The sequence below is a fragment of the Lichenostomus cassidix genome, chromosome 2 (assembly GCF_008360975.1).
Source record: "Lichenostomus cassidix isolate B80296 chromosome 2, HeHo_3.0, whole genome shotgun sequence".
NCBI lineage: Eukaryota > Metazoa > Chordata > Aves > Passeriformes > Meliphagidae > Lichenostomus > Lichenostomus cassidix.
The window spans coordinates 14160068-14187395 of record NC_139482.1 but is presented as its reverse complement, the minus strand read 5'-3'; the positions used below and the strand labels follow the sequence as shown (position 1 = coordinate 14187395).

The window sequence follows — 27328 nt, the reverse complement described above, 5'->3', positions numbered from 1 at the left end:
TGTTCTACTGTAATTTTTTCAGCTAGCATGTTCTGTCTGACAGCTATCAGGTCTCCAGCAGGAAAACCATTCACCAAGTACCAGAACTGAGGCCCCTGAGCTCACCCCCAATGCTGGCAATGCACAGAGTGAATTGACAGACTGCTGGTCCATTAACACTGCCAAAAATGAAGCTCCTCCAGCTACTGCCTCCTCTGTGGATACAGCAAGGAGAGCTTATACTGCAGGAGCTTGTGAGAAGAACAGATGCAATTGCAGTATCACAGTCTGTAAATATTAACACTAAAACTAAGTGCACTCCAGAGGCTTACAGTACACACATTTTCTTCCAAAGGCTACTCTTGGATCAGCAAGCTCGCTCAGAGGAAGGTCAAGCTTCATGCTCTTATGCCAGGTACTGGCCTAGGAATGCATTTTTCATCTCTACTTTTTATTAGGCTGTCCTCTCTAACTCTCCTTTGAGCTATTTACTTCAATATTTATTAGATAGCTTTCCCACCCCTTTTTTGTCATTTTGATAGGTTAACTTTTTTTAAAACTTCAGAAATCAGAGAGTTCTCACTCCTGAGATGAATTTAATTCCCTCACCCTTAATACAGATTTCTCATTTGCTTAGGTCATAAAACTCCCATTAGAAAAGTAGGTTTCTAGAATAGGGTTGTAGCCCTTCTTAACCTGAATTTAGACAGTATTCTTTCACTACACAGGAAATAAACATATTTTATTACAGTGATCTAACTTTTAATTGTTAGTTTGTTGGGGTTTTTTGTTATTTGGTTGTGTTTGTTTTGTTCTGTTTTTTAATAATTGGCAAGAACCAAAAACTGAATACAGCAGAATGCTGCAGATCAGAAATCACAGCCTTCTGCAAGATCTAGTAGAAACTATGATTAAAATATTATTATCCATTTTAAAGATTAATTCAGAATGTTCTTCTCTTCCACTGCAGAAAGCTGGGTCACACTCATCATGAGCCTTAATAGACTTTTCAGCAGTTGTCAAAGCTGCTCCATCTGAAACATCATTTTTAGCCAGAGGCATCCAGCTATTCCTAGATGTTATTTAAATTCACATGACTGGAGGGCTTTCTGTGAGACTGTCTAAAGTAATTTGTTTTGTAACTGCCCTCCCTTCCCAACATCTACCCTCACAATTTTTAAAACATGTACAAGAACACTGTGTTATTCCCAAGCATGTGCACATTTATAGTTAATTCTATTACTCTGAAGATTTTTAATGTCATAGTATTAGCTCAGCTAGTGTGCTATTTCCAGAAACCTCTGAACCATTTTTAGTTCTAATGAAACCCAGATTATTAAGAACCATCTAACAAAAGGATTCTCTTCTTTTTCTGGTTTAATAGCACTACATGACCATGCTATTCCATCACTTTATTTCACAAGATTTGGAAGGTAATATTTGTGCTAAATACACTGGGGGGAAAAATGAGCAAGAGCAGGATCTCTCCTAGTAACTTTTCATTTAAGCAAATGTTGCAATGCTGAGATCTTTCTATGGTTTTCTCTCACTACTCAAGAGACCTTTCAGTATAGATTCTTTTTCTTCAAAGGAGTTTTGTGGTCTGAGTTATCCTTCTAATTCATTTGGTTTAAGTACTTTTAGAGCCAGCTTCAGCAAGATCTTTGAGACTAATCTTTAATTATGCTTAATTACTCACAAGCATAGCATCTTCAAATATATAGTTATGTAAACTAGCTAAATCTTTTGTTGAAATGTTTAATCTATTCCACAGAATTTAAATTTAAAAGCCAAGGATTTCTGGAAATACAGAGACTCTTGGACCATGAATCTCAGAGTCAATTGCTCATTTTCTTCTGTTAACCTTATATTTGCTGACAGACAAGATTTCTTAGTTTCAAGAAGGAACTAAAAAGTATTTTCTGCCCAAATGGATTACAAGAAATAATTTTCAAGGGAAATTTCTGACAGCTATATGTGATCACTTTCAAATAAACAAGAACTAAGGCATATCAGATCACAAATTACAAACCAAAGGCTATGTTTCATTTTTGAGGTGACTACTAATACAACAGAACTCAGATTTTGTTAAGAATCACTCAACATGATTAAACAAATACTAGAACCCACTCCTTTATGCTAATATGCCTCAGGTTAACAGTTCTGGATTACCTTTGTGACTTACTCTAATTGGATTAAAGGCAATTTGCTATTTAATTCAAATCCAAACTCAGTCTATTTTTGTGAAACACAATTTCTTCCAAGTCAACACTTTCTGCACAGCAGAAGTCATAGAATGAAGTAGGCATGACATTATTCCCCAAAATTAATTTCTATTATACATACTGAAGTAATAATTGCTTGTGGTAAAACCTGGTCTATCAGATTTTCAGACTTCTAATGAATCTAATAAATAATCAAAAGCTAAATAGCTTTTAAAACCAATAGGGACAGGTTCTATTGGTACATTGATGCATGTTACAAAATTTAAGTTATCTAACACATCAGACTAACAGGACAATTCTCACAGCTAACTCAGTTCTTCAGTGACTCAGATGCAAATTCTTCTAATGACAAAACAGCTTAGTATATAACTTCATTCATAAATTTCAGTGTAAATATTATCTTACAAATATTATGAAAGCACAACCTATTAAGGTTGCTCCTTTCTAAGTGGAAATGACTTGAGATACTGATTTTTGTATTGATAAAACAATAATGGAGAAACACACTTTCGTGTGAAACCATTTTTTAATGGTCACACCTTATTACGTAGGATTGAACAAACAAATACCAGGGAAGACATACATAACATCCATATGACAAATGCCCTATAGTTTTTCAAAGTGAATATGAGAATTAAATAGTATTGGATACACCCTCAATCTACCAAGTGTCCCTAGGTCTGTCTCTTCTGTACAAATTTCTATTTTCACTACAAAATCAATAAATACCAGAACATGCTTCTGGTGAAACTGTGTCATCCTCAAAGATACCACAAATCTCCACTGAAACTTCTGCTTTTCAACACTTGTCTATACGAGCACTTTAGAGTGTACTTAAAATAGACTACAGTTTCTCAGTGAAGATTTTTCCTTTTCCTATACAGGTTTTCTTTATTGCAAAAAAATCACAGATACTATTCTGCAGCCTTACATAAAACCCTTATTCAGTTCAGCAAAGACACCAGATCTTCTTTGACATCTGAATAGATACATACATCCATTCTTCATGTCCTTGAGTATATCTTTTTTTTCTCTTCACAACCAGGAAGTCCACAAAAATGCAATAAATAACAAAGAGCAATATCTGAGTCCTCTGGTGGTAAATACCTCACGTTTTCAAGGCCACAGAAAACATCTATTCAGGAAGAGAGGAAAGCCCCAGCTTGTTTAAGTTTCCTTTTTAGGCCACTCACCTTAGGTAATTCCCACTCTGATCGGGAACCATCGGCGCTGTAGTAGTATGGTCTACCTTGCTCATCTGCATGTTTTATCCACTGCAGAAAGAAATGTGATGATAGAAAATGTAATCAGAGCGACAGTCACAACAGCAAATCTCTGAGACCTGAGATTTAAGGTTAATTTTTAATTAAGTGCCATCCACTTCAGCAGTGTCTAATGCACAACCTCCATTAACTAACGAAGGTTCGTTTGCAATGAGAGCAACAGTTTTCAGCATCCTGATTTTTTCCTTCTGTAACTCCTCAGAAAAGAAATCCTGCAATATCACACAAGAGATTGCAATAAGTAGATATTTTTAAGATGCCATATCTCATACTTATCAACATTATGCTGTCAGTTTAGGGAGGCACAATCTTTCCATCAGATCTGCATCAGGACCTTATACATAAAATTACAAGAAGCTCAACCAGCAACTGCTCATAATTTGAAAGATATATGCACTTCTTGAACAACTTTTAAAACATCAATGGCAACATGAGATGCAGTTTCTAGAGAAATCATGAAGACAATATAACTTCTGTAACCTCTACAAGCACCTCCCACAATCAAAGAGGTAAACCCACAACAACTGGGACTGGTCATGCAGAAAGAAAAGAATTGTAATGAGCAAAAATCAACAAGACGATTGCCAAAAATACAGAAACACTCACAGCAAGGCTCTTGGCTCAAACATGTTTCACAAGATTGCCTTCCTATAACTGTCTGGTAGCAAATGCTGCTTTCTATCAATCCCAGTGCAATTAAAAAAGAAGGCTGCATATTTGGTAAAACATAGGAACGTGTTATTCAGATGTTTGCCAGAAACAGATTAAAGAGGATAAAATTCTAAAACTGACATAAAATCCAATTATTTAAAAATTCATTGCAAATAAAACTTGCAATCTTCAACTGGAGACGAGGTGATGCTATAATATGATAAACAAAGTACTGTTTCAGTGAACACTTTAGAAGTCAAAACACCTCAAAATGCAATGTCAGTGAACAATTAGAAAAATGGGCTGCTTTACAAATGTAAACAAATACAGTAATTTACCCTATGTGGGAGAATTTTTTATGGAATGTCCATAATCACAGTAAGTTGTCAGTAGCAATTAGATAATAAGAATAGGACACAAATCTGCATAGATCTGCTGATATGGCTGTAGTTTAATTGAGAAGTTTGTCTACATCTGAAAGCAGTAGCAAAACTCTCTAATAAAGGAAATTAAGAAAGTGATACAGCAGCATTATATTCACTTTAAAAATACCTTAACTGGAAGGTTTATGTAGACAAGAGCAGCTCTTAAAAGACAGTAAGAAAAACTTATTGGTAGGAAGTTCATTCGTGAAGTGTAACCAAGAAGATGGGGGTGTTCAGGAACTAAAAAATTGCACATGGTATGTTCATTTAATATAATCTAATAAGCAACTAGAACTAAAACTTCTTCTAAATAACAAAAAACATACATAAGAAAAAAAGTCAGTTCACTTGCTAAAGCTTCATGCATATTTAAAAAAAAAAAAAAAGGAGCTACTGCTGAGGTATGCTCTTCACTTTTGGAAATGATGTTTTCATTTCTAGAAGTGAATTAGTGGAAAAGATTTAGAACACATGATGAGAAGAAGGAAAAAGTACCTTTTCATTAGTATAGTCATTGGTATATAAGGTTTGACCATGTTCATCCAACTCTTCTGACCAACCCTTTGGAGGAGAACCATACTGACTATCTGACTGGCTGTAACAAGAACTGTGGTCGTTTTCTTCTGATGAAAGATGCTACAAGTAGTCAGAAACATATAAGGCAGTTTTGAGAATGAAAGCGCTTTAAAATCTGAAAGATCAAAGATTATTTGACTAGAAAGAGAATAGTAATGAAATCAGGGAGTTCACATTTTTATATCTTACATGAGAGAATGAGATGCATTTTTACAGTACAGGCAATCCAAAGTATTTTCAGAGCAACTAGCTTATACTGATACATTTTTTTTTATTTCCACTATACCAGGTTTCAGCTACTCATATTTAAACTCCAGGGGTTTTGCCTATCTAAATTTTAATCCTACAAATTTACATTACTGAATGATGAAGAGAGTCAGCTTTAGTAATCTGCATTGCCTTAAAAAAAAAAACTGGGAGGGCTGCTACCTTGGTTTTCTGGCAACATCCCAGATTTCATATCTAAATCCTTCTCCTTTTCTCAAATACATCTGGAAACACAATAGTGATTAAAGACAACGTGAAACTCTAGTTTCATCTTCTTAGGTCCTAGCATTTTATAGTATTTGTCCAATGCACCTTAAAATATTACAAATTTCTACCTCCCTCCTTCCAGCTCTGATGCACATGACAAGGAGCACTGCAAAAGCAAGGCTTTCTACCAAGCACAGCTAGCTGAGGTGGAAAATTGTTTTCTGAAGGTAGAAACGAATTATGATGCTAGGAACAAGTTTGATGGTAATGCAGAGAAAATATTTTACACACATCAAAAAATTTCTCTTCCCCCATAAACCTTGTTTATCGCCTTGCTAACACATTGTAGTCTTATTTTAAGTATCCATTCCATGCATCAAAAAAAAATCTTCCTGCTTTCATCTCCCACAACATCTCTATGCTGTGGTCTCCTGAGGAATTCTATGCAGATTTCCTTTCACAATGTCTTGGATCCTCAGCTAGCAGGATGCATAACATTTAAGACACCCTGCTACTCAGAAACTGCAGGAGTAAAATACTATGGTTCAAAAACACTGCCATAAGAGAAAAACTGTAAGGCAGGAGAGAGACACAATTTCAATTTTAAATAGGAAAAAACTTCTCCTAAAAAAGTTAGATCTTACCAAAAATATTCAATTACCCCAAACTCCCCAGTTTTTAAAAGTCAGTGGGTTTAGAGACTACATGTTCATTGGCATATCCAAATTATTTCTACTTAGGTGTTTGGTGTTACTTTTCTGAGTACCTTACCACTTGTGTGACAAAAACTCCCTCCACAGACATGAGCCAGCTTACCAAGCATAGCAAAACCCACAGGAAATTTTTAGGTCATTAATTAAGGAACATGAGAAAACAAATATCCTCTACAGCTTACAGAATGTGAGCACATAAACTATGGATTAACCAGTGCTACCTCTCTTGCACATGGGGCAATGTGAAATTCTCACATGCCAATTTCTAACCACAGGGCTGTGGGGGGAGTCTTCAGTCCCATTTTTACACTTGCAGAATTAAGACTGAAGAGTTGTAAAGAATGCTATTGGCCCCATTTGCACTACTGTTTCATAGGATAACTATAAACTTAAATACACGTATTTAAGTTTACATTGCTTTGTTGGTTAAATATTAAATGTGTTGACATATGGCCAATCAATGTAGAAGACTTTGGACATTTTTATTATTACTATCTACAGAGATTATGACCTAATAATATAATACATAGGTATTTGCCTCTTCCAAGCAACTCCTGATACTGAAGAAACCATACACAGGTAAATCTAAACAGAGGACCTAAAAATGAAAATTCTCCTAGAAAAACCACTGTTGTTCAATAAGAACGACTGTTAATGTGTCTGTATGCATGGCATCCATATAATAATAGTTTAGATGCTTCAAGGCTTAACTCATATCCCATTACCTTTGCAGAACTAAACTTCAACAAAATTCCTGAGTTGTTACAAATTTTACCAAGCTAGTGCATTCCTTGTCCCTCAGTTGTCAGGAATGACTGTTAAAGCTGCATCAACAAGGTTTAGAGAACACTGGCCAAACCACATTTAACAGCTTTCAATTTCAATTTCAACACGTTTTCAGCATTAACTGCCTATATGCTTTTCTCATATTGTCAGTGCTTTATGTTAAGTCTCAGCCTCAGTTACACTATACCACACTTAAAGAAAGCCTCATCATTGCTTCTACTGTCATTCTTGGCTTTTTTCCATTTACGTGGAAAATTCTTGGGGGCAGAGACCAGTTCATTAGCATGCATTTAACAGGAACAGCTGTCTCTCTATCATTTAACCAGTCTAGCTTTTAAAGTTACTACTACTTGTGAAAGTGAAAATAATCAGGAAGAACACTAATTAAGGAAGCTACCACCCCTTTATTACCATTTGTTTATTCTGAAACAAAAAACATGGAATGAAATTGCATCCTGGTCACATGATTTAAATCTAGTTTTGAAATTCAATTAATACCCACTGCATTTCTACAGCTGTTGAGTAATTTGTGGATGTCTACTTCACATTATGATCTCCCATGTATGTATTAGGGGGTTGAGTTCTCTGATATTGTGATATCTCATTCCTTTTCCACTTCAACTTAATTAAATCACTTCACTTGACAAATTTCTCCTAGTTACTGTTAAGCACTCCTTCCGCAAATACATTCACAAGTCACTTCCTCTAATTCATTTTATCTGTAATCCCAAAATCTTATACACTTTCTTACAGTCCCTGTTGATAGGACTTCACTGCTTCCCCACATCCTATCCATGTAACATGAAACATCCATTTAACTGTCATGACTGTTTTCTTTGTGCCAAATTTGTGAGCAGCTACTGTGGCAAATAAGGCACAATTCTGCCCCTATTTAATTATCCAATAAAATTCTATTTCCTAATCACAAAGTTCAAAGCCCAACTATATGTCATGTTTCATAGATTACTCATATATTAGAATATGGGATCACTCAGTTCTTGTTTTTACATCACCTTGCCATTTTGCTACATAATTTTACAACATAAGCTCCTCTGAGGACAAATCAGCAGAAACTAGCATTTAATCCTTCTGCATGTACTCTTTTATTACTGTAAGAGTCTTAACTCAGACTAGTATAAAAGCCAACTTATAATTATTAAGACGTTAGCTCTAATTTTTCCTAATCAGACAAAACTTGGGATGCCCTACATTTTACTGTCGCTTAAGCTTGGATCTCAACCTTTACTCTATATTGGTTTAAGTAGCCAGAGGTCAAAACCAAAAAGGAACACAAACAGTGGAATGTGAAATAAATTCCCAAATTAACAGAAAAGGAAAGCAGAGGAAGGGGGGTAGGAGAAAAGGCAGCTTCAAAATCAACATACTGGTAAGTGGGAAGTGGATTGACATGACCTTGCAACATGTATCTCCCTAAACTCACATTTTGATAACCCAGACAAGACACAAATTAAGGAGCTTATGCTACTGGAAATACAGTCTCAGTGTCTAGGTAAAAACCAAAGCATGGATCATTCACTGGTCTGACAAAGGCTGAAAACTTGATAGACATAACTGTCTGATGGCCAACTTGTGGTACCTGAAACATCACAAATAAACAGAAGAACTGAGTTGAAAGAAGTTGTGGGCAATTTAAAAAAAATTTAAAAATCAAGCATTCTGAAGATGCAGCCCTATGGTGAAGTCATGGTACAGACAAATACGTAAGAGTCAGAGGGATCACTTGCAGATGGGCAGGTAGAAAGAATTCTTGCAAGTCCTTCTGTGAAAAGAAGGAAGAACTACAAGAATGAGAAAACCAGTTGCACTTACCACAAGGAGAATCACTACTTAAAAAAGCAATCACCTTATCCAGACCAAAACCAGTCTTATTCAGCAAAAGGACAGTCAGTGATAAATTAATAGACCATCACCAGAGATACCAAAGGGACAGGCACAAACATTTCATCTGTTTGCCTGTTGCTGCCATTTGCCTGTGGCAAGAAAATTTGGCTATTTAAATGCTTGTGGATGTCATGGCTGCTGTGAAGGCCATTGCCAAAGCAAATGAAAGGTTTCCTTTTCCCTTTCCCTCCTGTTCCTGTTACTGCCTTTCCAGAGGCAGACTTCTGTGACAGGCTTCCAGCAACCAAAACTATTAGAGCAGTCCACAATTCAATTTTAAAAGTAAACACTTGGTTTATAGTTTATATATACAGGATACATAGAGAGGCTATATATGGTTATATAGTGCAAGAGAAAATCCACCAAAACTATATATATTTGAAAAGTGTATAGAAGTAAAATATGCAGAAGATTTCTTGATAAATATTTGCTTTTTCTTTCCATCAGGAAACTGGTTAACCTCAGTACAGTTTGGACAAAAGAGCACTATTTTAAGCATATTTCAATAATAATATCCATCTTCCAACTATTCCTTTGTTTTATCTGAACCACTGCAGTTCAGATGAACACACCCCAAAGTCAGGCTTTCCCTAGCAACTGGCTGCACAGAATAAATCAGCACCTCAAATATTAGTCCAAATCATCTTTTAACATAAATAACTTCACGGTAAGGTTGAACTCCCTCAAGCAAGGTCAGAAGCAAAGCTTTGCCAAAAGGCTTTGCAAAAGCAAAACTTTTACATAATGAAAAAAATCCACTGATAGATATCTAAAGTATATGTTTATGGCCTGAACATAGTTTAGTCAAAAGTAGCAATATCTGCTATGGTTCTGTTTTCACAGGCATTTTTACAAGTTACTAGCCTTGAACACAGTTCACGTACACATTTTTGTACACAAAAGCAACTCAAAAATGAAACTGTTGACTACTTCATACCAACACACATAACCAAGAAGACAAAGGAAGACACTCCTTGCACCCTGAAACTCAGAGATAACAAATTCCACAGCAAAAGACCATTCATATGCATTACAAACTCATTGCTTTTGATCTCAGAAGGAACTACCTCATGATCTGCATGGCTGTGGGAATCCCCTTTATTAATGCTTGCATCTCTGGCCCACCGCGGAGGCTTCCAGGTTCGTTCCTGTGATCCTCTGTTGTAGTAATAACAGCGTCCTGTCGTATCTTTATGGGTTTCCCATTCCCCATTTATTTGGACTGGAGCACTTGTAGGTAGTGGTGGAAGTGCAGACTGAGATATTTTCAGTTCTTGTAAATTAGCATAAACTGGTGAATCAGGCCTCCCTTGGCTTGGTGGAGTAGTTGGCTATTGAGAGAAGAAATGCACTGTTAACGAGCAAATGAATTTTTGAATGCTCCCTTACAAATCAGAATACAGTAGTGAAACAAACCAACAAACTCCCTTTTTTGTTGTTAAGTACAAAAGCACAAAGGACAGCCACAAGATGCTGGGGTGTAAGAACATCATATTCTTAATTCTAAGGTAGACATCACAAGCTATATTTATTTAATACTGAACAAAATTTTCAGCATCTCTACAGATGACAGCTGATAATTATGTCTTACAGTGGATTTGAAATACACTGGATTCGTCATCAAAAAATTATATGCTTGCCATACCTTGTTGAAAAACTTCAGCTTTACAGTTCAAGTATTGCTCAGAAACTGTAACTGATGTGATCTTGTTCAAGACAATACATAGCATTTCTGAGATGCCACTTGCTAGGCAAAGATTGTTCCCCAGCCTTTCCACCTCACTGCTAATGCAGTGATGGTGAATGTAGAGCAGCACTTTTGTATTCTCAGCAAGGTCTAAACAGGCAGCTCAATTGGAAAATTAGCACAATGTTGTGACTGAGAAACTCTGAATAAACCTGGATGGTTTATCTGCATGCCTTTTCAAACATGCTTATTTAAAAATATTTAAATACCACCAAGTGTTTCAATTATAACGCTCTTCTTGTAGAAATTCAGCAGATATTCTTATCCACCTCATTTTATTCACATACACGCACAAAAGTAGAGCAACAAATACCTACAAGAAATCAAAACACTAATGACAATTTCTCATTAATAAATAGTTTACTAATGCAGCAGCCAGCAGGAATTATGGCTAAAAGACCACAGAACTTACTGAAACCACAAATACTTCCAAATGAGCTGCTACGGTGTTTAGGAGAGAAATAAAGCTTCAGATGTTCAGTTTTTAAAGTCTAATACAAACACGCCATGCAGAATGTAAGAGTCTGTGTTTTCACAAGAGCTGTGATTATGGGATTGTGAAAGCAGCTAGTTATTAAACCAAATTAAAGAGCTTCCTGGTAATGCACTGCCATTTCTGTATTTGGAGGCACAATATTTAGGCACTCTAAGGGAAGGAACCGTACAATTTATACCATCCCTTGGTTTCAACTGAGCAGCTTTGCTGTAGACAAGTCCTTGCGCCTCCTGTTGCTATTGCATTACATAAAAGATCTTTTATAATGTACTTTAAAACATTAAAATCATAAGATGCTAATCTAGGCCACATCTAATCATAAATTATCAGGGTTTGCTCAGGCAAGACAGCATATCATACCACACAATCAGATATAAACTGATTGCACCATAGGTAGAACCAAATATGGGCAATATCCACAACCAAAGGGGGAAGCAGCTAGAGAGGAACTTAATGAGATTATAACGGGCATGGACTTGTTTTGCATGCCTTTAAAAGAGAAAACACAGCTTACTAGATATAGCAAGTACAGTACATCTGAGGCAAACCACAAGTGGTGGAAAAAAAAATTGCAGCACTGGCAAAATCAGAGAGCCAAAACTAACTAGTATCCTTCTATACCTGATTCAATAGAAAAATCTGTTTTAAAACTTGAACATTAAAAGGGTATTTTTCTACTATCCAAGTCACACATGCCTGCGGTTTTTTGGGGGTTTTTTTGAGAGCACTAAGAGCACTAAGAGCAGAAACAACACTACTATGAATGAAGCACCATCCTAATTTCTTCAGGGATGAACCTCAGTTCCCTGGGATGTTGGGGCAGTAATCTTGACACCTTGTTGTTTGAGAGCACCATTTCTGCCTTGGTTTCCTAAGAGCCTGCAGAGCTGCATTTCCCATGTAAAGCCTTAAACCACAGGGTTTGTCACGGAAACAACACCATGCACCTGCACCACAGAAGTGCAAACCTCCAGCTCCTTCCTGTATTTCAAGGAAGTGCCAAAAGTGGCATCACCAAGCACCCTGGCTGCTGCCCCAGGGAGCTGGTGGCTTGCACAACCCTCACCTCCTCCTAAAATTCCTCTTTCACACAAGACAATGAGAAGGCTTTGCTGTCTGGCCTGCATTTAACAGCTGTTTGTTTGTTTTAATTAAGACAGTTAAGTGCCATCATTAAAAGAATAGTTGTGTGTATTAACAAAAGTGTTTTCCAAATAGAAAGCCTGTGACACAGAATGCTCGGTATAGTTTTTGGAACATTTTCTCAATCAACACACAGGAATATGGCTCAAAGGCTTCACACTGAGGGTTTCAACCATTTCAGTATTATAACCAGGACAACTCCAGATGAAACTGCAGGACATGGATGTGCTCAGCCAATACTGGGAGCTGACAGCCAAAGTACTGCCGCATAATTTGGGCAGCATACTAGGTATGTTTAAAGCAGTAACATAATATGAAAGTGTAATGAAGGATTTTCTTCTGAATGCTTAGTGCTTCCAAACTCAAGACACCAATTTCTGGTTTTCAAGGAAAAGACAGAACTTTTGTCCTAAGAAACAAGCAAGACAACTAGCTGTCCTGCCAAGCCAACCCTCCAGCTACTTTCATTCTCTGTTGTTTTCTCTTCTGACAGATTTTTCAGGGAGAAATGCAAGATTTTTGAAAAGCATCTGGAAGTTACTGCTTTCAGTGAAGCATTAAGAAAATGCAAAGCCATCAATCTGACTACAATGCGCAGCTTAGCTCGTAAGTACGTCTTTGAGGGATATGACTCTCTTATCAGGAACTATTTTAAATAACCTTGTAGCACACAACGATACTTCCTCATTCCCCGAGCCATGCAACGTTGTCGTGTCTACGACTTTGCTCAGTCAACAGCACCCTACCTTACCAAAGCTAATTTTGTCATTAATTTCTTGTTTATTGATAAGAAAAACAGCTTTTAGAAAGTCCAGAGTTTTCTGAAATTACTTGAGTGTACATTCTACACCAGCATTGGCAGGAAGGTCAGTGCCCCCTCACCCCTCAAGCTGGGAAGGTCCACTCAGGGAGGTCACACTCCTCCCACTCAGGGAGGTCACAGTGGATGTCCCTGTGGAGCTCAGGGCACTGCGCCACCTCCCCCTTTCCTTTCAGATGACCATTTTGTGAGATCACAACTGAGTTCTGAAAAAAAACAACCTTGAAGTTTCAAGCCAAAGAGCAAATTATTTTAACTTTCATTTATCAAAGCCATTACTCAGTGACAATGTATTAATCTGAATAGACAAAGCATTACCTAGATCAAAATAGCAGACATACACAGTTAAGGGAGATTCAAATATGTACTAAACACTAAACAGGACTTCCAGCTAGAATTTCCCTCCCTGAGGCCTTTTTATGCACTATCAAACTCTGAATGCTCATAAACATGGAATTAAATCTTTCCAAAGAGACTCCTTGTCTTCTCACTATCAGAAATGCAAGAACACGTCCTTCAACATGCCCATGCATGCACACACAAAACGCCTTACACTCCAAACACTTCAACATTCATTTGATATGGATTTCAGACCTTTTCCTGTTGCTTTCTCCTGCTAAGAACAGTGAAGGACTCTCGCTAGAAAAATGATGTAGGAAAATTAGAAAGCAGAAATACTTCTGTGACACTACAACATGAATGAGAATTCTACAGCCCATTAAGCACTCTGGCAATTTGAAGAACCTCTCGCAGGGCTCAGTAATGCTCTGTGTAACACTACAGAAATCTACCACATTTAACCTCATTTTCTCAGAAAAGGCCGCTAGCACTGAATCCTTGCTAATTGATAAGGAAGAGTTTTGTGCAGGCAGGACAAAGTTTCCAGGATCAACACACAACATTCTTCAAAGATTGCACACACAGCATTTTCAGAATGCAGTTTTTATACTGGCACAGTAGGAAGCAGATATGGGCCTTTAAAAAAACAACCTGTTAATCATTCATGAATGAGCAGTCAACATTTTCAACAAAGGCCACAGATATGCTATCAGGCCTCTGGAAACCTGAACTGAGTGCAATGGAAAGCAAATGTACACATATTGGTAATGAAAAGTACCTTGTGAAGAAGCATAGTATGCCAGCAACAAAAAGCCAGAAAACAAAATTTGCTTGTAACTGGTAATTACCTTTTTCCTCTTACAGAACTTAAATTCAAGACAAATACTTCTAGAACAACTGCTTAAAGAATAACTGCAATGCTAGCCTGCAAAATACAACCTACCGCACATCAAATTGCTTTCACTGTCGTGCCTCTGCAGCTTCTCTTAGTGCTATGAACCTGAACATAAAAGCTTTCATTTCAGTAGCAGCATTCAGATTGCTATAAGTAGCTGCTAAAAATTAAGAACCTTTAAAAAAAAAAAAGTAAAGGCAAATCTCCATACTCTTTCTGAAGTTACAAGCAACAGGTTGTCCATACTCATGCAAAAGAAACACATTCTATTGAAGGAAAGCAAGGGAATACTGTCTCTGCAGCAGCAAACTGAAGAAAGGACAACAGGCAATTCCACAGCATCCTGGGACTGGGAATGAAGCATCCCAGTTCCCTCAACAACTGAGCTTCTTGCCAAGGAATTGCCTCTGTCCTTTTATGAAGGCCTGGGCTTCAATACCAGCTTTATTCAACAAGAATGATACAAAAGAAATCTCAAAAACTCTAGTTTCATTTTCACAAAAGTGACAGCTTCAGCTGGAATAATTAGCTCATCTTTTCCTTCCTCTTTCTGCCTTTGCTTTATGTTTTTGCAAACATGTTCTGGACTCTTATTTTCTTTTTAACAGATACAGGCATATTTACAATTTACACCCAAAAACCCATGGGGGAGATTTTTTAGTGAGTCCCCTACTACCTCAGGTGAATATAGCAAGCTACTTTAACAAGACAAATTGAAATGCAAACTGAAACAGTTTTTTATGCTCAAACCTTCTCCAACCTAGACTGGATAATTCACACTGTAAGCCTAAGAAACATGTAGAACAATGAGAGTAAATATTATGAGCCTGTTAACAGCTTATTATAAATTTCAGACAAGCTATAGTAATGCAAGTATTATTTAGCTGCATTAAAGTTCTTGTGTTCTGTTGATTTGCCAATATAAAGTGGTAAGAAAAAAAAAGTGACATGGCAAGCAGTACAGAATTAAAATCATCCCATACAAATAATTCAAATATATCTGCCTAATAAAGGCCATTCTGCAGTAAATGTTTAAAGCATCCCATTTAAAAGTTAAGCAGATAGATACAAAGTAATTTTTAATGGCTACTCAGTGATTTTCCATTAGACTGGAAACAGTTAAATTAAGCATGATTCACCTTTGCTAATTTTATCTTTCAGGAAATTTTGTATTTTACTTACACTAAATTACAGGCTGAGATATTACTTCCTTCTATTACTGGAGATAGTTGCATATAATTAATTTTATTTTATATGCCTCTATTAACATTTTGTTTTATGAAACCAGGTTATGAAGCTGTCTTAGTACATCTGACATCACGGTCTGCCAGAAAGTGCTTTTGTTATTTCAGCCATTTAAATTCACTTCTGTTTTAGCGCTCTCATAACACACACAAAAAAAAATTCCTATAGAAAAATAGAAATCTTTATCTAGTGCCACTGGTAAGGTCCATAGCAAAGAGTCCCCCAAACTAAGTACATTTCCTTCCCTTTGTAGCCCAAAAGAAGTGACTAAAATTATTTTCATACTCATCAAGATAATGATTTATTTAATTATATTTCAACATCCTGCAGCACAGAAAGCCAAAGGTGGCTGCTTCTGCCACATTCACAAGTGCTTGGGAACAGAAATGGAAACTGCAGCAGCAGGACACAGCCTGCGACAGGAGAGAGCACTTGGCTGGGGCTTGGAGTACCAGAGACCACTCCCAGATCATCCATCATCAGTGACTGATAAAGAAAATTGATGGAAAACCATTTTTTCCCTGCATGCTCTGCAGATTTCCCATTCACATTTTTGCAATTGCTCACTGCATGAGCAAACTATTCGATATGAACGGAGGAAGTTTATCGCAATGAAAGAAAGTATACTGAATGATTGCAACAGTGATGTCAAATATTTTAAAAAACGGAAATAAGATCTTACAATGGGATCCTTTGTAAACATGCACAAAGATGACAGTGTTTACCATACTTGTACTTTGCCACTTGCACAATCTAGCTTCTCCCTTCCATAAAAAAGCTTTTGTCCAAGGATATAGACAAAGATGCTTTTCCTATAGCAGAAAATTTCAATACCATATGAAACACTTTACATCATACATGCTTACACAGCAAGCTTACCCCAGTCAGGAAAGAGTGGCCAAATTTGACAATGTTAGAAAGCCAGACAGTAAATTTCCTTCACTCCTTTCCCCCCCCCATTCACTTCACCAGATCAAATGCTGCTACTTTCAACACACCTAATACAGTTATCTGTAACCTAATTCAGAAATTTAGTCCACATCTTGAACAATCTGGATATGCCATGCAGAAGGAAATTTACACATTTACTTTTCTTCCACTTTTATGGAAGTTAATTTCAAGTTGTTTCTGCATTTTAGCTCAATTGCTGTCAATTCTTGAGCTCTGTGGAGGCTGAAGTACATGCCTGAATGCAGATTTGTGAACAATAAAGCTGTTAGGAATCATTTGTGATGTCTCTCAAGGATATATTCTATAAAAACTAAGATAGTACACTAAGAAAACACAAGAAAAGCCCAGCTTGCTTCCTCCTGTGGAAAATTATCCTGTAATAGGCCAATAGGTACTGCTTTTCAGATGGGAAGTATCACAAGACTACAAGAAGCTGTTCAGCTGTTTCAGAACTGTTATAGCAGAATAATCTCTTAAAGTTTCAGAAGCAGTGGAGAGCCCTCACTTATCAAACCACTTACTGTTTTAACTGGTTTCATGTATAGCTGTACATCTCATTTGCCTCAGAGAGGTGAAAGTATTCTTAAAGACAGTTCATTAAGAACTTCATGGAACACTTCTCTGTTGTGTCCATTACAAAAACACAGCACATCTAAGAAGTTAGCTCCTACGAAATAAACATTATTGTGGGAGTAGCATAGAATGATGTTATATGAACTCATAATAGTCTGAAGGTCATGGAAGCGTTTCCATTATAGTCACTTCAAAATAGCAATTTTTTCTACACTTTACATTTTCAAAAGTACAGATCCCATAGCCTTTAAGTGTATTTTTGAGGGTCCAGTGCTTACACTAATCAGTGTAAAGCCACAAACCCATGGAAAGTGCAGATGGGAAAGTAAACACCATCTCTGATAAAATTCCCAGTTACTGAAGTTGTAATACTGAGCAAGCTCAAAAACCTTAAATGATACCTTGAGAACCACTTGAATAAACAGAATTAAGTCTAACTACTACCACAGAAGTTACCAAAATCCCATCATTCATTAGAGCAAAAATTGTAATATTCTTCTATTAGAAAGAGAAGGGAAAATCCAGAACTATTAAGAATTTTAAAACTCTGTATGTGTATTACAATGGTTTACTTTCAAAATAGATAATTGGGATTTTTTTTTTAAATAGAGAAAATAACAATTTGCAAGAGACAGTTCTAAAGCAGAGCAGTCATCAAATCTGTGCTCTGTTAGAAAGGGTATTTCATTCCAAGCACTTGACAAGAAAATGCAGAACTCCCACACAGTTTACGGCTGATGTCCTTTTACTCTGCTGCAAAAGCAAATTTCACTTGTGTAAAACTGCTTCACTAAATGTTGCTCATGGCAGAAGATTCTGCACGTGTTTGTTATGCTATTATTTCTTTGTTAGGTGTTAGAACAATTTCAAAATATCTTGTTGAGCTTATGAACTGCAATGCTCAGAACTTTTTAATAACATATGCGGCTGCAGAACATCACCCATATTCAACCAGTATGAGCAATGCTAATGTAGGAGCACACTTACTGGGACACTGGAAATATCTTATGGGATTAATTAAGGAGCAAACCCCAGTGAAGAACACAGTTAACTGGCCCAGGAAACAAAGTATCAAATCAGACACTACAACAGTATCTGTTGGTTTGCCTTACTAACATATTAGCAGTAATATATTCAGTTGTGTAACTGGTAGACTCCAGTCACTTTACACCCTGCTATCCTCCACATCTGCCTCTCCAAGCATTCCCTGAGTTTATGACAATTCACAAGCTACTACACCTCTCCTGTGCCCTAAAACTCCAGAGGGCAATTTCCTTGATTACACTGTCCCACTTGGGAATAAACTTCAGCAACAGCCAGTGCAGCTGTAGCTATTCACCTTAACTTCCATAAACATTGTATTAAAATCTTGGGAAACAAGTTTCAACACTGCTCAGTTTATAAACAGAAACACCTGAAAAAGCATGTTCTAGGGATCCTGAATGGCTAAACAATTTCAAAATATGTGATTTGAAGAATCACATTTTACATACTGTAATGCTAACTCTATACCTTTACAAACCAAAATGCAAATTGTACAAACAAAGTCTAGAAAAATTATGATAAAATCTGTTCATCAAGTAATGTATTCATACTCTAATCCAAGTTTGTTTTACATTAGGGAAAAAAGAATCTCAGGATGTTCTTAAGTCTGTACACACAAAGTCCATGTTTCTAATTTCAGGCAAATTTTTCAAGAGCTATCCTTTTTAACACATCAGAATATTTACTATTAAAAACAAAAAACAAACTACTTTTTTTTCTTTTTTTTTTTTCCTTTTGGAAAAACTGGTCAGCCATCTTAGCAGAAAGGGAAGCCAAGAGAAAAGTAACTTGCCACTTTAAATGTGTTAGTTACCCTAACTACCCATGCACACAAGCAAAGAATTTCCTTTGTGCAGAAAGGCAGAAGCCACGCTGACACTTCTTGCTTATACCAGAAGTTCAGCAAGTGCTTTTGCTAATTCAGTTCATGTCACCAGATTAATAAAGCACATAATTCAGTGGACTCAGCCAACAACTCAAAGTTTAGAAAACAAGAAAAAAAACCCCAAATTTACTTATTTCAGAAAACTAAAGATTAATCATACATTTTTAAGACCTAGCTACGCTGGTCTACTGGCCACTGGCTATCAAAAGGAGTAACCCCATCTCCCCTGCCCTCTGCATCCCTGATGCAGATGTCACCCCGCAGCAAAGGGGTGGAAAAAACCAGAATGGCAATATATTAACCCTGTCGAGACTTTAAAAACAAAACAAACAAAAACCACACAAACAAAAAGCCCTTCCATGTTTAGACTCCTTAGGTGTTTGCAGATCACTGCAAGGTCAGCCAGAGACACCTCTGAAGTATCTGACTGACTAAGGTGACAGGAGAGCAGGACGTTCTCTTTCAGAACCTCTCTGTTAGTTCTTATGGAGGTTTAGCTGCCTAATTAAATTCCAAAGGTGGCTGAGAGAAGAAATTATCTTCAAGTATCTAAAGCAGAATCAGTTCTAAAAACAATAAGTAAAGAACTGTCTGTTTCTCCCAAGGACAGGAAGAAGAAAATGGCTAGACTGAAGTAGGGAAAAGAAGTTACTTATGTAGGGAGCAAACATGAAATTAAATTTTGCAACAGCTTGATAAGGAAAATAGGGAACTTTCCTTGAAAGCTTAAGTGCAGTTTAGCCCACAACCTTCAATAGCACTGTTGGTATTCTTGCTTCTGTCCCTATGCAGTGAGAAAGAACCACAATGGGGTTGTTCTCTATTTTTCTTACTCTCACAAGGCTTTGTAGGCAGGATTACATTACAAATCTGTAACCCTTATCCTGAAAAGCAGCACACTCACATCTGAAGTTATGGAGAAATGAAGAAGCTATTACATCTGAAGAAATGGAGAAGCTATTAAAGTATATACTAAGAAGCTGATTTATTGCTCAAGTATGCACAACTGAAATGTTGGGTTTAAGTCCTTGTTTTTTCTTAAGAAAAATCAACAGCCTATAAGAAAGAGCAATCCAGTACCACAGTGATCAGAGCATTAAAAAACATACCTGAAGTAGAAAAGGCCTAATGTCATCAAGGACGAAATAAGTACCCCAAGTAACTCAGCCAGAGAATAACAAATATTTTTGAGTTGACTAAGGGCAGCTCGTGTCACCTCAGAGTACAGAACACAGCAGTAGGATGAAAGATAAGAGCGAAAAGAGAAAGATATTTTGTTTACTAGTTTAAGTCCCACACTTGGAATGAAAAAACTGAATTCTGAACAGCATGATTTTATCAGCATTTTGAGAAAAACCATTTTAACATGGAATCTAATAAATGCAATACTTTACATACGGAGCATAAAATAAAACATTTTCCTCACAGCCCCACAAACCCTTCCAACCACAAGAAAAAGGATGCTATACCTAGCTGACACACCACTGATGGCTGATAAAACTTGATGATAAGCATTACACATTATGACTCTTTGGGGAAATACACTCATGCAGGGAAGTCAGCTGTGGTACAGACTGGGGTGAAAGCTGCATGCTTACCTTACCCACCAATTCTGGTGATGCTGAAGGGCTTCCACCAGTCTGCATGGACAAACAGCACTGCCCAGCACTCTGCATCTAATATATTACCTTGCAAAACTAGAAGGAAAAGGGATACTTTTGCCACAGTGCCATCAAATGAGATGGAGTGGGAAGCATAGTGTGGCAAAGGACTATATGTTGCACTGCTATGTCAGCCAATTTTAATTTTATTTTTAAGAAAAACAGGAACAGCACATTGCTCAGAGTGCTCATCACCACTTCTTGGAAAATTTAAAAAAATATTATTAATATTAATTTTTAGCAGAAAAACCTGGGTCAGGAATGGTGGGAATATCTTAAATCAATTTCAGCAGGGAAAGATGCTATATTCTCCTCTCCCCTGCAAGCCACCAGGGTATTTCAATACTTAAAATAAGTTACAACCCAGAAGTTACAAAATCGCACCAGTAAGGAAAGAGAAAATTTTCTCTCCCCTGCCCCTGCACACCTTCCCCCAAAAGAAAAATCTAAGGGCAATTTTCTTCAATGTGTAGCAAAACTGGCATGGATAAAACAAGAAGCTACCACTGGGTCTAAGTCATCCTTCCAACTTCAGACATTCCCACACATCTGAGGGATCAGTTTTGGAAAATCAAACTTCTCAGATTTCAGAAAAAACAATAAGGACATGCCCCCATTTTCAGTCATGTTAACTCTGTAGTAGCTCCTGTCCTGTTCACTGAGGTGGATAATCCTAAAAAATTAGTGAGATGGAAAAAAGAAAACAGATAAGAAAATATACACAGTGCTATACTTCGTGGGATTAATACATAAATTTTTTCAGAGCAAGCAAGTTCAACAGTGGACAAACCCACTTCCATGTACAGAGATGATTATAAAGGCAGTAAAATTATCTCTATACTAAAAAGCTTTCCAACACAGAGTTTAAGTCAGCCAAAGTAATATCCTGAAACAAGTAGGAATACTTGTGGCTCTTCTGTGCTTCTCCCCTGACTGTGAATTATCAACTTCACTGTTCTCAGAATTGCAGCTGTTAAGTCAATTCCTGGGTACAATTTGCAAAAACAACCCCAAAATGTTATGAGCTGGCAAACCACAGACATTTAATTAAGAGTAGTTTTACTGGGACCTGTGGCCATTTCCCCCTGATTCGCTTTCACAGCTGCAGCACTGACAGGAAACTTCAAGTCATTTTTCCTCCCTGAGAAGTTGCAAATAAGCAAATGATGAAACAAGCTGCATTTTGTAACATAAAATAGAGGTCTTGTAAACTAAATGAACTGGGCTTTGGGCTCTTGCTTAACTTCTTTATGCTTCTGAGTAAATGCAGTGCAATCTAAAATCCAGTATTCATCTGTTCAGAAGCAGTTAGCTGTAATTTTCACAGTTCAAATATAACTCCTATATGGCCACTAGAATTAAAAAAAAATCCATGGATTTTATGCCACAGTAATTGAGAAAGACCCACAAAATAGCATCAATGCATACTGCCAATAGCATGTCCATTCTATCTTAAATAACAGAATTAGTGAAGGGACTAAGGCAGAGTGTCACATAGTCTAGAAACTTAAAAGGAGGAGAGAAAGAGTGTATGCCACAATATTCAAAGAATAATAATGAATGGGCTCATCAACAATTCCCACAGAAGCTCAGCACAGCTATCCACTCTCAAAAGCCAAAACTAAATCTGACTACCTCTCCTCCTCCAATAATAGTCCTTAAACATAACCCAGTTATAGGTTTCACACAGAAAATTACTGCATGATGTCCATTGGTATGTGTTACAAAACAGGTGTCAGAACAAGTTCCAATGGTCCCTTATGTCCTACATGGACTGCTGAGCAATTCGAAAGCTTGATACTCTCTATTCAACATAACATGCTGTGTTTGCTGTAGAAGCCAATTGTCTAAGTAACAGGACACATACACAAGAAGTCTTGCTCCAGTTTTCTGTGTGGATTTCATTCACTCAGACAAGTATGAACATCTACTGTAATTAAATGTTTAAGAGAAATCCCCCTGCTTGTTTGCAGGTCCTTTTCAAACAAAGTTGGAGGACGAAAAGCCTCTTAGGAAGAGTTGAAACAATGAAGTACAGCCTGCCAGAAATGAGGAGGAGATGTGTGTGGGAAGTATTTTGATATTTGAAGTAGACTCCATTTCCAAAGGCCTGCTGTCACAGTTATATCAATATACAGACAGGGTCTGCTAAAGATGCACTGATCTTAAAGACTGCATCTAGTCTTCCCAGGGTTGGCACTGCATCCAAAGTAGAGCCATTCTGACTAGGAGCAGCACAGCTGGATTAAGACAATAAAAACCTTTCTTGAATTCTGAGCTCCAGGAATGAGATAAGACTCTCAGAAGTAAGAGAAATTAGTGAGAGCAGCTGTAAATGAACCAAACCCTGCAATAAAAATAGGAAGCAGAGTTCTTTGTCACCTCTGCCCATCATGCAGATCGCCTGGGCTGACTGTCTGGTAGCACACTGGGAAGCAGGAAACACAGTGACCCTTCCCACTTCTCCCATGATTGTAAGACAAACCCACAACTTAGAAGTAAAATAAATTGATGTAATTGAATTCTTTCTGCCCTGAGACACCATTATTCACTGCTGACAAGAAAAACCGAAAATCATCCCAAGCCCTGAATATCAGAGATTCATTCAGATTCATTAGTAAAATGAAGGGTTCATTAAACTGCCCTAAAAAGAAAATACTGCCCCTAAACAAAAGACAGGGAGGAAAAAGAAACAGCCATATTCAGATATCTGGCACTAGCCCTCTCTCAAACTTACTCATGATGATCCAAGTGAAAGAGGCCGCACTAGAACACACATTCCCCCACACACTGTGTGCTTTAGGTTACAAAGCATGTTCCAAAATACTGGGGGGGAGGGGTAATAGAAATTAATTTTTAAAACCCCAAATAATTTCTCTGCCTTTTTTTTTCCACTGAAGTAGTATTTACAAAGTCTTCTGGCAAATGTAAAACTGTGACTAAATTTAGAGAGTATGCTTAAATGGACTAATTATACAGATGCTTTTGTTGCCAGGAATCTATTTTGTAAAATACATTAGAATTTAAAACTATGTTAAAAGCTTTCATCTAAGAAGACTTGCATTAGAAAGACACAAATAAATTACCAGCACTTAGTACACAGGAATGCATTATGGTACTCTTGTTATACAGCGTGAGGGAGTTCTGAAAATGCTATCAAACTTCATTAAGAAGAATGTTATGCTTACTCAATATTACTAAAACATTCCAGGCTTTTTTGACTGTCCTATGCAATAAAGCAAACCTATTAGCAGGACATTATAGCTGAGATGGCAAGAATTTGCTAATAGTTTCATGCTGATTAAGCAACAGGCGGTAAGCGGTGCCCTGCGCCCGCCACAGCGAGCACAGCCCTCCCCCACGCTGCTGAATTATAATTCTGTGCTCAGCATTCAGCGGATCAGCTGGAGCCACCAGCCTTTAGAGAACATTCCCATTGAAACTACAAGGATAATAAAGTATGGCAGCACTATCTGCCAAGCTATCAGGGGGAAAATGCTTTGAAGGACATGTATGTATGCTTGACTATACAGTAAAGCTCAACACATGAAGCTGTTCTTCAAAGCTGGTAGAAAGCTGCTGCTCATCTGCAGAAAACACAGGTGGAATGGAAGCTGAACTTTCTGGGAGCCTCCAAGAGAAATTTATACTAGGGGAAACAGCATGTAATAAATGGTGACCATTTTTCTACAATGGTCATCAGTAAACAACACACCTTCAGATGTCTGTTGTATTTGTTTAATTATTTAGCTAAAGCAGAGTATCACAAACAAGTGGCATTTAAAGCGTTACTATTTCTGGAAAAACAATTTTCCATTAATAAACCAGCCAGAAAAATAAATGTATTTAGAACAACTGTATAGAAGAATACTTTGCCATTGATTTTTGTGTTCCAGGGAGGTTTCCATTGAGCTCCTACAAAAAGGTGTATTATGCAACTGCAGCACTGTAGGAGCTCTGGGTTCCAGGTCCCACGAGGGGCTGTAGAGTAACAGTGCTGAAAGCTGATCAGTCCACTGCCCAGAGAGCCTTCTGCAACTCTGCTGGCAGTACAGCTTATTCTGCTTGAGGATTTAAGATTTTGCTGTTCAGTCACATCTACTACAACAGCCATATTAAAGATATAAAGCTTACTGGGAAAATTTAAGTGCCTGAATAGGCTTTAGGCTAACATGACTCCAAATGCTTTTTCTTCATAAGAGCAGTAATTGAGTATGGAGGGTGATTAGCTGTATCTCCTAAATAACACTTACTGGAAGTGTTATAGCTGTGCATTTTAGATTGCCATTGAAATGGGGATTAGAGGACAGGCAAACAATCTGGCACAGCAACAGTACAGCAATCATAACAAAACCTCCAGTGAAGCCTCAAGATGAGCCTTGCAGCCATAAATCCCCTCAGAGGAATGCAGGGAGATGATAAACTGCTAAACTCGGCTAAGAACACATACTTTCCATTTGAGCATATAGATTAATCTATTTGGAGCAGAAACTGAAATTTTATGCCACCTTTTGCCACAGCACTACAGAGCTTTTGGCCATACTGGCTGGCATACCATGATAAAATGCATCTAGGAGCTGCAAGAAGTTACAAGCATCAATTAAAAAAATGTCACTTGTCATAAATCATGCCTTTGAGATTCTTAGCATAATATATTAATATAAGATCCTTCAACTTGAAGATTCAGAACAAGAAACTGTTTGATATGCTTTTGATAGCTTGTTTTCATAGGCTTCTTTCACCACATAAAACTTTCCTCAAGAAAGACTGAAGCTTAGAGATTATACAAAAGCCATTTTCCCCACCCTATTCATAATTTTTAACATATGTAAACATAATTTCAGCTAACAAGTAATCTTTGAAATACTTAAAACTAAGACATGTTCCCACTTACTCATTTATCTTATGATTATAATAGATTATCAAAAATTTCATTATTTTAAAAAATCAAAATTAATTTTCACCTGGCAGGTTTCAAACAGTCAACACATTAGACTTTCCTGTCTTTAAAACCCAACAGTCCCTGTATTATATGATCCTTTATTAAATCTGTATTCAGATCCAGTATCCTCTCACATGTTTACTGTGTAACACTGAATATAATTAGTGGCTTCTATGACAGACAGAAAGATTTTTTTTACAAGGTGCAAGACAAAGTCACTGTGTAACAACTTGGAGAAGAGATTACAAATTCATTTTCAAAGGAGTCTGGTATTTTAGAACACTGCATTTCTTTGGAATCCTCCCTGTCTCCCAGTTCATTGGAATGGGACATTCACTGGCCTGCCAGAAGCAAACAAACCTTAAGGCAAAAAGCAATAGATGGAAAAAATGCTTGACATTAAAATGAATATTTCTTGTTTTTCCAATACTTTACATGTGTTTTGTGTTTAAAACTCTTCTGACCAAGATAAATACTTCTGATTTGGGCACTTATGGAAATGAAGTTCACAGCTCCACTAGAGAAGCATTTTTAATTTAAATTCCCATTGTTAAGTTGGGTTTTTAACAGGCTCTTTACATATTGTCACCTCCAGTACACATAACTACTCAGCTGTTTAGTTTGCATGTTGAAGTTTCTAAATAAACCATAGAAATCCCACATACATAGGCATCCATAATTTATACTGGAGGGGAGAGAAATATAAAGAATTAAGACAAAATGTCAAGTCCTTCTAAATTCCCAAGACACTGCCTCTATTCTCAAGACAACAGACATGCTACAGCACACAAGCAAAACTCTGAAGTTTCGTTAGGGCTGCTTGAACACCCTCAAACTCATGTATTTTAATGACTTGGGACAAAGAACACCTCCTATTACATCATGTGTAACATTTTTTTCTGGTCATGAAGGACAAAGCAGAAAGCCAAGTCTCATGCCAGAGAAGACATACAGAGAACATTAGGTCAAGACTTCAGTTTAAAATTTTGCCTTAAAAGACATAATAGTATGAACAAAATAAGTGTTATCAGTTAGCATATTTATATGTTTATATGAGGTGTTTCAAGTTTTGAGCAGAGCAGGAACATTTCCCTCAGTATCTGTTTAAGACCACACAAAAAGAAGCCTGTACATAATCATGCCATGTTGCTTCTAAGATATTTTTATTTTTCAACTTTTCACTGAGCTAGAACAGGCTACAATCACTCCATTTTTAACACTGGAATTCTATTTTGCTAAAGTATACCGAATAGCAGGAGGAATATTTTTAGAAATATATCCAACCCACTGTGCCTAATTTCAAGAAGTTAAGAGATTTTTTTAAGATCACTTTTGAGGGCTTTTTAAAATGCTAAAGGCAAGTATACAAATGTAGAATTTAAAGACTTTTCTCAAAATCCCAGAAACACTCAGCAATAGACTGTACGTACTGTTTACAGCAGCAAAGCAATAAAATTCTCACGGGAATCTCAACCAGGTTGCTTCTTTTTTTCTCCCTACAACTACTGAAAATAGAAGTATTTGTTCTCTGACTATTTCTTACTCTGTTTCTCTCTACTTGCAGACAGCTTG

General features: G+C 37.0%; 1 protein-coding gene across 12 annotated transcripts in view; it reads right to left on the bottom strand.

Annotated features, from left to right (window-relative positions):
• ARHGAP12 (Rho GTPase activating protein 12) overlaps positions 1–27328 on the bottom strand; it is a 76388-nt gene that overhangs the window by 32916 nt on the left and 16144 nt on the right. For 8 of the 12 annotated variants that reach the window (XR_014849689.1, XM_085050384.1, XM_085050387.1 and 5 more), the window contains exons 3-5: positions 10082–10345; positions 5059–5199; positions 3398–3478 (exon numbers count right to left, since the gene is read on the bottom strand). Coding sequence is in view for 11 of the 12 variants with exons in the window: in XM_085050384.1 (XP_084906510.1) it covers positions 3398–3478; positions 5059–5199; positions 10082–10345 (486 nt within the window). In the remaining variant the exon portion in view is untranslated. The remainder of the gene's footprint in view (positions 1–3397; positions 3479–5058; positions 5200–10081; positions 10346–27328) is intronic. The other 4 variants (XM_085050390.1, XM_085050394.1, XM_085050392.1 and 1 more) reach the window with 2 other exon arrangements.